At 47.1% G+C, this 12,878-nt stretch overlaps 1 protein-coding gene and 1 long non-coding RNA gene across 3 annotated transcripts in view; one reads left to right on the top strand and one right to left on the bottom strand.

Moving 5' to 3' along the window:
- C1QTNF7 (C1q and TNF related 7) overlaps positions 1 to 12,547 on the bottom strand; it is a 107,316-nt gene extending 94,769 nt beyond the window's left edge. Inside the window, exon 1 of one of the 2 annotated variants that reach the window (XM_045474514.1) lies at positions 12,373 to 12,547. Coding sequence is in view for 1 of the 2 variants with exons in the window: in XM_045474511.1 (XP_045330467.1) it covers positions 12,047 to 12,074 (28 nt within the window). In the remaining variant the exon portion in view is untranslated. Of the gene's footprint in view, positions 1 to 12,046; positions 12,330 to 12,372 lie in introns of those variants that run through there. The other variant, XM_045474511.1, reaches the window with a different exon arrangement.
- On the top strand, positions 2,372 to 7,596 carry LOC123596158. Its single transcript, XR_006711564.1, has 2 exons — positions 2,372 to 3,377; positions 6,166 to 7,596. It is a non-coding gene; the product is annotated as an uncharacterized LOC123596158 (long non-coding RNA).
- Positions 12,548 to 12,878: the final 331 nt, after the last annotated feature.

Here is a 12,878-nt window from a genome sequence, read left to right on the forward strand (position 1 = left end):
AAAGAGCACAGGATCAGAAAGATGAGGAAAATGAGTGTTTTTCAGGGGAATGTTGGAAGGACTCAGAGAAACCTTTCTCTTTCTTCCTCCTCCTTTCTCCCCTCCCTGCTTTCTCTGATCTTTTTCTCCCCAAACCACCCAGGTGTCCTTTGAACCTGCACTTGGCAAGCTTTCTGATTCACCACAGATTGCACATTCCCTCCAGCAACACCATAGCCGCAACCTCAACTACCCATCGCCTTAAGGATAAGATTTTCACGTGTTACAGCACAAAACAACATTTTTTTTTAAACTTTTTTTTTTTTAACGTTTATTTATTTTTGGGACACAGAGAGACAGAGCATGAACGGGGGAGGGGCAGAGAGAGAGGGAGACACAGAATCGGAAACAGGCTCCAGGCTCTGAGCCATCAGCCCAGAGCCTGACGCGGGGCTCGAACTCCCGGACCGCGAGATCGTGACCTGGCTGAAGTCGGACGCTTAACCGACTGCGCCACCCAGGCGCCCCACAAAACAACATTTAAATAAGATGTGAGTGAGATTTTAACACAACACAGCTGTGGAGAGCCAGTCCTGAGAAGTGAGCTGACATGTGGGGAAAGACAGTTGTTCCAAGGCCCGACGGGCTCAGGGCAATGGAAAGGGAGGTGGCCCCGTTTCTGCAGTCCGCACCCTGAGCACACCAGAGAACGCACGAGTCGCTCGAAGTCTGGAAAGATTGGGTTCGGCTGCCAGGAAGTGAAATTTCACGCTCAATCACAGTCTCCAGATCGGTCCTTGTGGTTCACACATTTTGTCCCTCCTTCCTCTCATGGCTTTGATTTTCTATTTCCACGTAAACCGCTTCATTCGCTCTTCTCTTTGAACGTGCCTCAAATCCTGTGTGTGTGTTGGGGGGGGGGGTACACTGACATTTATGGGGTTTCTGTTGTTTAGCAGGTACTGGGCTAGGCACCCTGTTATGGAGGGTGCACACACAAACATGGAACGTAGGCTTGAAGGGGATGTGTGAAGAAGAGGGCGAGGAGAAAATGGGGTGAGAATGGGATTTTGGAGAAGGTGACGGCCGCAGTGAAAGAGAAGGCAAGAAAAGCAGAAAGAGAAGGCAAGAAGGCAGCGAAAGATGGCAAGAAAAGCAGAAGAAGGGAGAGATAGGCAGAGAACAGGGAAGGGGAAGGAGGTTGGGAAAGGGAGAAAAGAGAGACAGTGTGGTCTGAAAGAAGTGTGCGATGGAAAGGGAGCTGGCCGGGTGAGGCAGGCAGGCAGGTGGGGGTCAGAGGGTGCGGGCTGGCAATGAACAAAATGGCAGAAAAGGTGCAGTGTCCATGGAAAGGGTTTGGGGTGTTAGGGCCTTAATGATGTCTGCCGCCATTCGTATGTTGAAGCCCTAACCTTCAATGTGACTGTACCTGGAGACAAGACCTTTAGGGAGGTAATTAAGGTAAAGAAGGTTATGGAGGTGGGCGCCTAATCCAATAGGACTGGTGTCCTTATAAGAGGGGGAGACACAGATCTCTCTCTCTCTGTCATGTGAGGACGCAGCAAGAAAGCTGGTGTCTGTGAGGCAAAAGAGGGTTTTTGCTAGAAACCAGCCCTGCTGGGACCTGGCTCTTGGACTTCCAGCCTCCAGAACTATGAGAAGAGAGATTTCTGTTGTCCAAGTCCCCAGCCTGTGGCATCATTCTGTTACAGTGGCCCAAGTGCACGAATACAAGGGGTAGGAGATTGGCGGTTACCACAAGAGTCCAGGAGAATTAGCATTCACCTCAACCTGCCCACTTCTGGGGTGACCTGTGTTTTACACTTCCTCCTCTGATCCAAAAGACACAAGGGTCCAAGCTTTGTTGGCCAGGGGATTATATGCTCACGTACGGATGTGTCACCGCTAACCGATGGGGAGGCTTTGGTCTCATTTGTAAGAAATGGTAAGCAGTATCAGCCTTATTAAGGATGCGGAAAGGATTCCAGAAAGCCCTACCACACGAGCACCTTCTGGGCAGGAAGTGCCCTCGTTTAAGTATTGCCATGAGTGTTGCGCATGTCTGTGTACATGTTTATTTAGGAAATTTCTTGGAAGAGCGAAGGCTCTTGAGATTTCCCACACAACAAGAAAATGGGAACTTTGTTTCTGTCTCTAGATTATAGTGAATTGCACCATATGAAATTGCCATTTCTAAGGGTCAAAAACCTAGCAAGTGTGGGTTTGTTTGTTTTTTAAATGTTTATTTTTGAGAGAAAGAGAGTGAGAGAGAGAGTGTGATCAGGGGAGGGCAGAGAGAGAGGCAGACACAGAATCCGAGGCAGGCTCCAGGCTCTGAGCTGTCAGCTCAGAGCCGAACGCAGGGCTCGAACTCACGAACTGTGAGATCACGATCTGAGCTGAAGTCTGATGCTTAACCGACCAAGCCACCCAGGCACCCCCGGCAAGTGTTTCTCAAAAAGGAACATCTCACATATAAATCCAAATGTATGGATTTTCTTGAAAAATCTGAAGATCTGACACTGTGAGGCCACATTGTCCCATGGACACAGCCCACTAGAGTGGGGGGTGTCTGCCCACTTCAGGGGGAGCATGATGTCCTAGGCCGCCAGGGTCTCTGCCACATGCGTATTCACTCATGCACACTTTCCGTGAGGTCCAATAGGTAGCTGTAGCCCTTGGCTTAATGTATTGAGTCGAGCTCTGCTAGGTATTGCTGAGAACACTGAGAAGTGGGTGTAATTTCTTTCGGAGGCAAAAGTGTTAGAACCACAATGTCGAACCAGGTGAGCCAATGGTGAGCACAAACCATCACAAGCCACACACCCGAGGCCTCGACCGGTCACATCAAGCCCAAGAGAGCCAATCTGGATTTTATTTGTCACTCTGTTTTGACAGCATCATGGCAACGCTTTCGTCTCGGCTGAAGTCCTTTCCCTTGACTCCTTTCATTCACATACAAGTCTATTTACTGAGTTGGGGGTGTGCATTAGTTTCTCTTGCTTGCACTTTTGTTTTAATTCCCTATTAGTTGTCAGTTTGTCCGGTGAGAAGAAGTTCCAGAAGATAAGAAGGATGAGGGAAAGATTGACTGGCTGGCCAGAAATACCAGGCGCCTAACAGTAACAAAAATTTGCATTGCCTTCCAGCGTGCGTACCTTTTCTAACATCTCACTAGAATATTTCCAGTGAGTCCAGTGGGATGGGAATATATTATTCCCATCTTCCACGATGAACAAACAGAGGCTCAGAGTTCAAATAACTTGCGCAACCAGGAAGGGTTAGGGCTAAAAATGGCACACAGAGATCATAGTTCCTGATTCTTCATTTTTTTTTTTTCTAGTTAACCGTGAAGAGAAGCAAGACCATAACACGGGTCAAAATAGCCCTTGCGACAAGTAAGTGTAAAAACGAATCTGAGCGTTTTAGATGGTCTTTTTATGAGATGGGTTCACTAGCAAAGCTGGTGCAAAATTTAGCATTGAGGAAAACAGAGTGTTTAAATCAGAGAGCGTAAATTCGTCTCCCTGCAATTGGGGCCGTCAGGCAATATGCAGAGTAGTAGTTGGACCAACTCTAGAAAGCCCCTGATTCTCCCTTAGAATTCATTGATTTCATTCTACAGTCTTTCCTGCTAACCCTAGAGTGAGTTCAGATCCTTTCTCAGTGCAGGACTGCAAGTAGTCACCTTCCATCCCAGGAAGTTGACATGGAGTCAGCCCAAGATGTGAAACTTATCTGGAATCTGGTGTTCAGGTCTGGAGGTCTGTTTCAAGAGGGTCACGGGTATCCTCTGTGAACCCCATGGTGTCCAGGGGGAAAGCCCTCCCTGTAAGTGCAGGGAGACCCGGGAGAGGGTGGGAAGGCACAGAGGGACACCTCCGAGTATTTAAAATGCTAGAGAAAGAGCTGGACATTTCCCTGCTACTGCTAAAAGGCAGAACAAGGACTAATGGAGAGACGTTAATAAGGGCCAGATTTGAGGCAGAATAAAGAAGAACTTCCTGCTGACCAATGGTGTTTTGCTGGAAGGGGCGACCTTATTAAGTGTGAGCTTTTTGTTACCGGTGGCATTGAAGCTGGAGGTGAGATCTGTATTGTGGATACATTCTCAAAGTCTGAATATCATTCTGTCTCAGCCTCAGGGACAAACAGGGGCACGAGCAACAGTTGGTGTGATATTTTAAGGGCCTGGCACATAAAACCATCATCAAGAAATGAAAGTTTTTGTTAAGTTTCCAGATTATATTGGAATCATATAAAAGTGCCACGTTGGTAGGTATGCAAGGGTTGAAGGTCAGCAATTTTATAGGATTCAGCGTAATTCACACAAAGGCAAGGGAATGGACTAGATTCTTCGTTTGTTTATTTATTTGTGAGAGAGACACAGACAGAGTGTGAGTAGGGGAGGGGCAGAAAGCGAGGGAGACACAGAATCTGAAGCAGGCTCCAGGCTCTGAGCTGTCAGCACAGAGCCCTACATGGGACTCGAACTCACAGACTGCTAGACCATGACCTGAGCCGAAGTCAGATGCTTAACCGACTGAGCCACCCAGGTGCCCCTGGACTAGATTCTTTAGACCTATATGACACATAGAGAAAAGGGGTGCCCGATAAACTGTGGACTTCACTGTGCAGGCATTGGGTTGTTCTGGGTTCACCGGAGGCTCCCCGAAATTCCATGTTGAAGTACATCAGAATGTGACTGTGTTTGGAGGTAAGGCCATGAAGGCTGTGATAAGGGTAAAAGGAGGCCCGGGAAGGGGGTCCTAATCTAATTCGACTGGTATCCTCCTAAGAGGAGCAAATTTAGGCACACAAAGAGATACCAGGGCCGCACAAAGACCAGGTGAGGACACAGGGAGAAAGCAGCCCTCTGCAAGTCAAGCAGAGGGGTCTCAGAAAAAAACCAAACCTACTGATACCTTGATCTCAGACTTCCAGCCTCTGTGAGACAAAAATTCCTGCTGTTTAAGCCACCAGTCTGTAGTATTTGGTAAACCTGGGTATATGGGGGGCAGGTGGGATGAATGTGCACAAGGAGGGTGGTCCAAAGACAAATTTTCAAAGGCTCTCCAAGACCATCCCGACGGATATGGTCTCTGTTGTGAAGGAAAAGAGGAGATGCTAATGATCCGAGAAATTGATAGAAATTCACCTGACATAAAAGGATGGTAGTAAGTTCAAGGGATCCCTTGACAAAGATTCCAGTGATGTCCAATTAGATTTTAGAGTGAAATGGGATAAAAATCACTTCATCAAGAGTCTTTACTAAAAAAAAAAATTAATGGTGCAAAAAAAAGAACTGAAAAAAATTATTTACCACCTCAGAGGATGAGCTGCTTTGAGGATGTTAGCAATTGGCAAGGCCACCAACTGGTGTCTTACTGATGGCTCTCAAATATCATTAGGTTACATCTGTAGGATGTGTTCTGAGGCTGCATAAACTATGGCTATTGGCAGATGAAAAGTCTGTTAAACTGCAAATATTTAATGCTATTTTATAATTAGCCTTTCATTAATTAGGACTAATTCCCTCTCCTTGACTTGGAGGTAGAGACGGACGAGCATGGGTTTAACCCCTCTTCTGCCTCTGTGGTCTTGGACGAGCCACCTTACCCTGGTCTCGTCTTTCCGACAGGAGTACGTCTGACTCCACGCTGCCTACAGGTGTATGACGAGCTGGGGCAGTAAATCGTTCTATGGGATTATTACTATAGTGAGCGGAGTCATACTATGTTCATGGTGAAAAAATAATCTTCATTTAAAACAAATTTTAGTGAGAAAAAGCACCTGTCCAGAGCAGGCCTCTAGACTGCCAGACAGAAAATAGGAATCCTTTCCAGGAGTCCATGTGGCTGAGTGGACAGGGTATGGGTTTTGGAGATGGGCACAAATTGAGTTTAAATACCTGCTCTACCTCCGTGTGCTTGTGGGATCTTAGGTAAGCTGCTCACTTCTCCTCATCTGAAAAATGGGGATATGGACACAGTATATGTAAAGCATTGGTGCATGGTAGGTGCTTCACAAAAAGGCTCTCTTAAGCGGATCATAATAATACCTCCTCTGGTGACAAACTTTGAAGGAACCACTTCGTTGGTTACTGGGGCGTGCATTTCACTGATGATTGTTAAACACCTATAGGGTGAGTGACAAAATAACTTTATTTGTGTTCTCCACCCCCAGCTTACTCCAAGAACGTGGTCTGGTCCTTTGTGTGTCCTTGTTTCAAGATTGTGCAGAGCAGGAGGTGGAAATTTCTTGACAACAATGCCTGCTCCTTTATTTTCTGAAAGTCCAAATCCAAGAGAATATGCTGGGAGAGGGGGAGTTGGGGCACCTTTGAGACGGGATCCTCACCCTGACCTGGAGACTGGGAGCCCGGGGATGGGTACATCTGTGAGAAGCAGAAACGCTCGCTCTGGGTGGCCCAGGATTGCTCAGACACCAGGTCCCTGGACTGGATGGTGATCTCCATTTGGAAAGCAGAATCCACAGACATCTAAGAGACAGGCAGTTTATAAGAGTGGGCATGACTGCTGTGAAGGAAGCCCACCCTGGTATTGGAGGTTGTGGGGACAGGAGCCAGATAACTTCAGAAACTGAAGTTCCTGCTGGCATGGACTCAGGATCAGGTTCAAGTTGAAAATAAGAAAATAAGTTGAAAATAAGTTGAAATAATAAGTTGAAATAATAAGTTAAAAATAAGAAAATCAGAAAATAAGGAAATGTGACACTTCTTGGAGACATGCATTTGTAAACTGAGTCAGACCTGCCATGGCCGTAAGGCAACAGATAGTCAAAGATGAATTAATTCCTACTGTCTGGAAGCTGACCACCTCTTTGGGAGCTGGAGGAGGTCACATGACACCTATAGGAGTAACTACCATTTGGAGCCCCGCAAGGTCCTGACGTCGTATGAAATGCAGGACTTCGCGGTCACCGGAGGTAAACAGCTGAATGTTGCAGAAGGCACACGGCCAGGATGATGGATAAATGTTCCTCCCAAAGGGATACGTTGAAATACACCCTCCCCCAATCACTGCGTGCCAACACCACTACTATGTAATTGCCACGGCTGTGAACTCGCCAAACTTTTGCACACCCTCAAGTTCTCTTGGAAATGTGCCTGCTGGATATGAAAGAACAGTCCGGAAAGGTGATTGAATAGGGAACTATACAGTTAGTGGTTTTCATAAAAGTGCTTGGCAGGCTACCTCCATCGAGTTTGAGGTATCAGAAGGCCCTCGGAGGTCAATCAGCTCCTCCTGTCCCTTCCATCCTCCACTCCCTCACATTTTACGGGCTTGAATCCGGATTTAACAAGTCCTTGAGGCTGCTATTCAGAAAGTCCACTAGGATGGTCAAGGCCGTGGTGTAAACAGTTTAAGGGGACTGGGCCCAAGGAGCATCTCCACCCTTTAACTGCCGTGTGACCCCCCTGCTGCTCTTATCTCTTGTCTGGACAAATATCCGCTTCCTAACTGGAGATTTAGTCTCTGCCCCTTCTGGACCCTGATTAATCGTTTTAAATCATCATCCGAATGAACTGCCAGGGAGTTACTTTCTTGTTTACAAACTTCTAATGATTACTCCATTAAAAAAATCTAAACTTTGTGGTTTGGCGTTCGAGGCTTTCTATGATCTCGTTCCAACAAAGTCTTGCCCTTTCTTTTCTTTTCTTTTTTTCTTTTTTTGAGCTCATCCCCCCCAGCTCTCTATTCATACACTTTATTCTGCTAGGGTGGCTTTCCTGCTGTTCCCTATGCTTTCTTCTTTCATGCTTTTACTAATATTCTTGCTGCCTGGAATACCCCTCCCACCAATCCCTATGCATCCTTCAAGGCCAAATTACATAGTAGCTCCTCTGAGGAGTCTTCCCTGGGTGAGGGATACAGAGCCCTCGATGGGGCTGAGTTTGAGAGTGTATTCTGCCCCTTACTTCCTAGGACATCTCAGGCAGGCTACCGAATTTCTCTATGGTTCCGTTTTCTCATCTGTGAGATCCACAAGCCCACACCCACCGTGAAGCCTTACGAAGGGCACATGGGCCGGTCATACTGTGGAGTACTAGGCCTAGTCACTTGTACATGGTAAACATCAAAGAATGTTACACATTACTTTGATTATTCCAGGGAGCTGAAGGCTCCTTTGCTGTGAGCTCCCACTCCCTTTGAGCTCCCATAGTCCTTCTTGTAAATCTAGTTTTGTGTTTACAAAATTTTTTGTTTATTTATTTTCGAGAGAGAGAGAGCGACAGAGGTGAGTGGGAGAGGGGCAGAGAGAGACACACACACAGAATCCGAAGCTGGCTCCAGGCTTTGAGCTGTCAGCAGAGAGCCTGACTCGGGACTCAAACTCACAAACTGTGAGATCATGACCGGAGCCAAAGTCAGCTGCTTAACTGACTGAGCCACCCAGGCGCCCCATACTTTTGCATTTTAGATATTGGAACCCACGTGTTATTGTCCCCATGAGATCGGTAACTCCTTGAAGGTGGGATCATGTTTTGGTTAGCTTGTGTCCTGTGCGTTGCCCCCTGTGAGGTACACCCTCAAACCACAGGCAAAAGCTGACCTTTTAGGTGTAACATTTGGGTATGACAACAATTTTCTTGGATGTCCCTTTTCTCTTCCCTCTAAAAGGTGACCATATTAAAAAAAAAAAAGTCGATTTCTTTAGATAGGAGAATCCCAGTTGTGGGGCTTTTGTTTCACACAAACATGGAAGACAGTGTGTGAAGAGGCCGGTAGAGTAATCTCGGGGAATGCATGCTCTTGAAGGCCCGGTGGCCTCAACCAACTGGATCAACTCAGCCTCGCCATTTTCCAGCAGGCATTCCGTATTCCATGTTTTGTGCAATACGCCTTGCGGGGTGGGGGTGGGGGGACATGGTTTTAAGTTCTAATGAAAACATTAGATTCTTTTTTTTTAACTTGATTTTTTTATTTTTTATTTTTGTTAATATGAAATTTATTGTCAAATTGGTTTCCATACAACACCCAGTGCTCATCCCAACAGGTGCCCTCCCCCATGCCCATCACCCACTTTCCCCTCCCTCCCTCCCACCCCCCATCAACCCTCAGTTTATTCTCAGTCCTTAAGAGTCTCTTATGGAAAACATTAGATTCTAATGACCTGCTCAAGGAAAGACAGAGGGGGCAGTAGGAAACTGAAATGTATGTGAAGTCCTGCAGTAAAGAAACCAGGTCTTAACAGCTAACAAGAGTAGCTAACGTTCACTGAGCTCCTATATGAGGAGAATCCCTTTGAATTCTTTAACTTAATCTTCCAAATGCCTTAGCCCCTTTGAGAATGGATGTAATTATAATCCTCACTTAACAGATGAAGAAACTGATGCTCGAATGGTCCAAGTTCTCACGGCAGTTAAGAGTTAGGGCTGGGATTTGAATCAGACCTTTGTCACCCCAGCACCTGAGTTCTGGTCCACTGTGGTGCACGGCTTTCCACATCCTTGGATTTGCCTGACCACGAAATGCTTTTGGTTATCCTCTTATGAACAGCCCATCAACGTGTCGTTCCTTGGGATGAACTTTGGGAAACAGAGCCTCGCCTTCCCAAGCTACTTGGTTCACGGGAGGAGCCATGAACTTTCCACTTCTGCAGCTTTGCTCACTGACCTCTGCCTGCATGCTTGCCCCCCTTGTCTCCTGAACTTTTACTCCTCCTCCAAGGTCTAGTTCAAATGCAACTCTATGAGGAGCTTTCTTTGATGTCAGCAGGTTGATGTGCAAAGCCCTTCTGTGTTCTCCAAGTGTGGTCTGTCTGTCTAGGGCCATGTTCAAAGAGCCTTGGTAAAGTTTCTGGCACAGAGTGGACACTCAGAGCTTAGTGAATCATGATCTTCCCAGCTGCTCTGGGGGGTTGATTCCTCAGCCTGGGGCTCTTCAGACTTGGGGGTGTGATTGTAGCTGCCAACCTGGGCTGAGTCTGGCTCCGAACCTTCCCAGGTTCGGACAGCATGGTTCCTGAGCTGCTTGGCAGTTCACTAGTTAACAGCGTCCTCCCTCTGTGCCTCGCAGATGTTGCCTCTCCCCAGCGTCTCCGAGGTGAGGAGCACGATTAGGTCACCTCGGCCTCTCATCAGTGTCCTTCTGGGGACAACCCTGACCTGTCCTTTCCAGGGTGTTGTCCAGGTTTCATTACAAAGCCCCCCAGTGGCTGTGCCTCAGATGAGTCAGCTGGCCTGGGGCTTCATTAGCAACGCTAATTGCCTTTTTGTTTTTGTCTTCTTTGGGCCTTCTCAGGCCCAGAGGTGGGGCCTGGCGGGCCTGGCTTCCAGAAATGCCGCCAGCCTCCACGAGAGCCCATGATAGGAAGTCCGCGCCCCACTCCCCAGCAGCCACGTCATGCCACACTGCGCATTTCTGGGCCGCACCCTTCCCCAGGGTGCACTCAGGCGCCATGCAACTGCTGGCCATCCCAGCTCCCCGGCTGCCTGTGATGAGGTCATGGGGTGGGGTCCTGGAGACCCCCCCCCTCCAAATAGGGTGGGGGCTTCCCCAACTGGCCTGGGACTGGTGGAGAGGAGGAGATGGTAATAATCTTGTTTGTCCAACCCGCTGCTCCCTCTCTTGAGATTGCATGGCCGGTGTGGACAGAAATGGAAGGAGGAAGAGAGAGCCGGGAAGACACGGGGAGAAGGACAGCAGGGTGGCAGGCACGGATCCCTCCCTCCACTAACAGCTGGGGATGGAGAAAGGAGCTGGCAGTTTCCCTTGACCACCTTGCAATGATCTAGCTGCCGTCTCTCTGCTCACAACGTCTTTCTTTTGATCTTAACCTCTTTCTTTTCACTGAGACCACAAAAGGTAGGGGAGGCCACCATAATCCACTTTACATAATCAGAATTTGACACAGAAGTAAAAAAAAAATATCCCAGAAACAGGGCAGCAGCTGGTCCAGCAAAGCAGGTAGAACCCTTCCCAACCCAAGCACGCTTCCCGGGGCAGAGCCTCGCCTTCTCACCCAGGCCCGAGGGGATGTCCGTCCTGCTTCTGTACCAGTGGGTTGCGTAGACCGAGCTTGCCTAGAGGCCCCAGACCCCTCCAGCTCGGTCCAACCCACGGGGCTCTGTAACCTCCGCCTGTGAGTACATATGTATGTGTGGAGGAACGAACACACAGCTCTGTTCAAATCGCAGCCTGCTGGAAGAATTTGGACTTAGATCTCTGTGGATAGCTAGTTCTTTGCACCTGGAATTCTGCCTCAGAAAGATGGGACATCTGATAACAGAGACTTTCCCAGGGAAATAGGAATAACACACCACATATTTTTGCACCTTTCTACCTCAAACCACAGCATACTTCCCGTAGGACCAATGCAATAGAAAACCGAGGAATATCTGAGTCTCTCTGCTCCCTACCTGTATCTGAGGCACAGTCAAAAAGGCACAGCCACCCTACCCAGACACTAGCATTGTCAGTCAACGACAACCGGAATGCACAAACTTGGAATTGGACTTTTTTTCTCCCAGGACATAATAGCTGTAACATCCTCTCGCGTCGTTACAAAGGAAAAGCCAAGTGATTTATTTAACTTTTAAAACCATATTCTGCAAAACAAGTTTATAAGAAGTCATAGTAACCACACTTAAGAGAATTTTTGGAAAGATATTAAAATCTTCCCTGGGAATGGTTTCTGAGTTAATAGAAAGATCACAGTTCCGGAAGTTGACTTATATACAACCGGACAAAAAAACACAGATCCTCTGACCCGGGCAATAAATGAGCCCATCACCCCACTAGTGAATGTGGGGTGCATCAGGCTGGAAATTCGGAGGACCTGCGCACATTTTCTGAGAGAAATGACATTTTTTCAAATAGTCAAAGCTATTTCACAGAGGTTTGGGTCAAGCGGAATAGAAGGCAGGAGAAGGCATGATCGCTGAGGTTTTCCAACCTCTGATTTATCATTTGTTGACGTACTTTCTACAAGTTCCCCACTTCTTTACAAGTAGCTGTCTTAAGTTCTTCCAGTATATATTTTTGACGAAGGCCAAACAGGAGGGGAAAAGGGAAAAAGTGCAATGAAAATAGGAGCTTACCTTTTCTAGGCGTTGCCGCTATCAACATTTCCCCCAAGACATGAGGCTTTCTTGTTTTGGTTGTCCCATGAATTTAGAAACCATTAAAAAATTGAAAGCAGGAATATGTGTATATTATTCGAAGCCGCTTTGAAACAATACAAAAAGTAACTCGGTGAAAAATAAAGTGCTCTTCTGAGCACGAGAATGTGTTTGAAGCTTGGAGCTCATGCTGTTGCATGAAGTTTTGCAACTGTCTTTCTCAGTTTAAACAACCTCCTGCTCCTCCCCGCCACTTGCCAACGTCTATAATTTAAAGCAACTGCGATCCTTCCCATAATACTCACATTTCAAAGAGCTTAATATATACGCTCGTTAGGCAGGAGTGGGAGTGGGTGAATTTCTTCCGCAAACTCCAGACTGAGGCAAGCGAGAGGCAAAGGTTTCAGGTATCTGAGCAATTCTGTTTCTCTCTTTTATCCATAGCTCTTCTCGCTGTGGCGCTTGAAGCTGCTTTGCCTTTTCAAGCGGTGCCTTGAGACCAAATGGCATCGCTTCACTGGATGCATAAAAGCACATAAGGAAGTTTCTGTCTCAACTTATAGAATGGTTACTCCTGGTGAAATTAGGCTTAGACGTCACGTTTGCTAACACAATTATTTCCACGCAATTCTTCCCTAATTTGTCTGCTTGAAAATGTAAAATTAGTGTATGTGATGTTTTCATAAAAGGGAGAACATACCTAAAATGATGTCATTCGCATTGGGCTTATTTTAACCTGCATCCTGAATGTGAATCATAAACTCCAGGAGGGATATTTACTTTGCAGAGTGTGTCCATGCAGGGGGATATA

The sequence above is a fragment of the Leopardus geoffroyi genome, chromosome B1, assembly GCF_018350155.1.
Source record: "Leopardus geoffroyi isolate Oge1 chromosome B1, O.geoffroyi_Oge1_pat1.0, whole genome shotgun sequence".
NCBI lineage: Eukaryota > Metazoa > Chordata > Mammalia > Carnivora > Felidae > Leopardus > Leopardus geoffroyi.